At 50.3% G+C, this 2,825-nt stretch overlaps 1 protein-coding gene across 1 annotated transcript; it reads left to right on the forward strand.

The window, feature by feature from the left end:
• Window positions 1-171: 171 nt before the first annotated feature.
• LOC104623442 (homeobox protein NANOG-like) lies at window positions 172-2,206 on the forward strand (the record flags this gene model as incomplete). The annotated part of the gene is made up of 3 exons (XM_010290527.1): window positions 172-440; window positions 1,208-1,297; window positions 1,790-2,206. Coding segments are annotated over 3 exons (776 nt in total), but the record flags the coding sequence as incomplete, so codon positions are not given.
• Between the last annotated feature and the right edge of the window lie 619 nt (window positions 2,207-2,825).

Genomic DNA, 2,825 nt, shown 5'->3' on the forward strand with positions numbered 1-2,825 from the left:
CTCCGCGACCCCGAGGGTGCCCGTGCCGGCACACGGCGCTTCTCCGCGCTGCCTCGCCTGCGGAGCCCTTGCTAGTTCCCAGGACATTAAATTCTCCCGATGAGCTGGACTTGGGAGTCTTTGAGTCTTCTCCACCTGACCCTGCTCACCCCAGTTCTCGCTTCTCCCTAGATGTCTCTCCGGCTTCCTCCAGCTCTGGGACGCTCATTCAGTACACGCCCGACTCCGCCACTAGCCCCACCGCAGAGCGCCCATCTCCCCATCCCTCTTTCCAGAAGGCTAAAGAGGAAGGTGAGGGTGTGGTGAAGAAGGCCAAGAGCCGCACAGCCTTCTCCCAGGAGCAGCTGCAAATCCTGCACCAGCGGTTCCAGAGCCAGAAGTACCTCAGCCCCCAGCAGATCCGGGAGCTGGCTGCTGCGCTGGGGCTCACCTACAAGCAGGTGAACAGCTTGGTCTGAGCAGCTGACCACATCCCTGGTGTGAAGTGATCTTGCAAGCTGGGTTTTTTTTGGTGTTGGTTTTTTTTTTTTTTTTCTTAGACACCAGAGATGCGTTTCTTTCATGGTCTTGCTTATACCGTTGCTTACATGAGAGCAGAGGGTGTGAAAACTTATGACTCAGCCTTCCTCTTATGTTTGGTTCTAGCACTATCCACCCACTCCGTGCAGGTGGTTGAAAGTGTGTACAGAGCAGGGCTATGCAGAGCCAGGTTGTATTTCTGTGTGGACATGTGTTGTCTCTGATGAATGTGAAAAGTCAGATACTTGTACTGCTATGCAAATTGCCTTTCTTAGTCAGAGGGGCGCCTGGGTATGTCCCTAGAGAGTGGATCCATGCCCCACCAGCCACTCGTGTCTGACTGAAGGAATGACTCACTCCTGAGTCAGCACTGATTTTGGCGCAGCAGCGAGGTGCTGCTGCTGTACAAGCTGCCTTTCTGCAGTCGTCTTGGCCTCTTTTTCAGGTAGGGTTTTTGATGTCATGAAAGGCCCCATGGTGATCTGAGGAGTAACAGTGTTAGTCTTCATGTCTCGGCTCTGTGATTCTATGGCTACCTGGGTCTGCTGTGTATTGTTAGTTGTTGAAATTAGGTACAGTATTAGGAGCCAAGCAGAAACCGGATTGTAGTAGAAGGCATCTTTAGGATGTGTAGTAAGGTCTGAGAATGCATTTCTAATGTCCTGTGTCCTTTCCTCATCACTTCTAGGTGAAAACATGGTTTCAGAATCAACGGATGAAATTTAAACGTTGCCAGAAGGAAAGCCAATGGGTGGAAAAAGGGGTGTATCTACCACAGGTGAGACGATTCCTCCTTTCCTCACCACCAGTCAAGGTTCCTCCAGTCTGTGGGGAGAAGTGTATCATGTCCAACCTGCAAACTCGAACAATGCACAGGACTCTATATTACCAAGCCCGTTGTATTTCTTCTAGTAAGACTTACAGTGACATCTATTTTAAGCCTGCCCTGGTGACTGAAAAAGCTTTGTTTCCAGTCCACTTATCTCCCAGTTGATACTAGACAGAAAACAAAATAGCCAAAGCAGGCCAGAATGCTAATCATCCTGTTTTTCTCCCCAGCATGGTGCTCCCAGACTTGTTGAGTTGTAGATTACTAATTTAAGATCTTGCCATCTCTGCTATTAGTAGTCTATAGTGAGGACAATGAGTACGAAAAAGACACTATTGTTTGGCTGGGGGGAAGGGGCGGGGGAGACAAGATGACCCATTCAAAAGAATGGGCACAGTTGGTGTGGTGCTCTGCATTACTGAACAGCATTCTCTCTCCTAGAATGGGTTCCATCAGGCTTCGTACCTGGATATAACACCCACATTTCACCAGGGCTTCCCTGTCGGTGCCAGCAGAAACCTTCAGGCTGTGACCAGCGTGCACCAGGCTTACAACAGTGGCCAGACTTATGGGAATGGGCAGAGTCTGTACTCGTTCATGGCTGTGGAGGATGAGGGGCTTTTTGGAAAAGGTGGGACAAGCTGCAGTACTCAGCAAGCCATGGGTTTATTCGGCCAGCAGATGAACTTCTATCACGGCTACCCTGCCGATATGGACTATGTCAGCCTGGAGTCAGAAGACACTTACGGTTTCCAGAGCACCTCTGACAGCGTCACGCCGTTCTCGAGCTCTCCTGTACGTCATCAGTACCAGCCCCCTTGGCATCCCCTGGGGACCCAGAGTGGTTATGAGTCTTAGGCCTAAGTATTCTTTTTCTCTCATGGGGTTTCTAGGGTATTTGCTTAGGGATCCAGTTTCTATTCCCTTCTCTTGCCCCTCCTCCCCTACTTCTGTTTTAACCATTGGTGGGGCTCAGCACCCTGCTGCCTTGGGCTAGTTTTCTGTTTAAAGGCTCCTGTCTGTTCATAGCTAACCCTTGGCAAGAGTGTTTTGTGTGTGGATAGATGAAACTTCATTCATGGAGGGGAATGTGCAATGCCCCAGACAGGAGCAAGCAGAGGTGGTAAAGGTCTGTTTTTGCTCTCCCAAGTCTCACCTTCCTCTGCTGCCTCCTGAGCAGGTGATCTCTGATCCTTGCCCTTGTGTGTCTTGCAGCAGAGCTTTGCTGGAGAAGAAAACCCCTATACTTCAACATATTTCTGCTAGAAATATCCTTCTGTAACCCAGCATCTTTTCTGCTGTCTTGCCTATTTCTGTTGCTACCTCAGTCAGCTAACTGCTAGCAGGTTCTTCACCTGCATCCTCTCCTCCCTCACCGAAAAGCCACATGAGAACATCTGACTTCAAATGACTTGACCCAGTTACTCTCAGCGACTCCTCCTGGAGGGGTCAGCACCTGCCTGCCCCTTGCCTGCTG

This window comes from Phaethon lepturus, unplaced genomic scaffold (assembly GCF_000687285.1).
Source record: "Phaethon lepturus isolate BGI_N335 unplaced genomic scaffold, ASM68728v1 scaffold31657, whole genome shotgun sequence".
NCBI lineage: Eukaryota > Metazoa > Chordata > Aves > Phaethontiformes > Phaethontidae > Phaethon > Phaethon lepturus.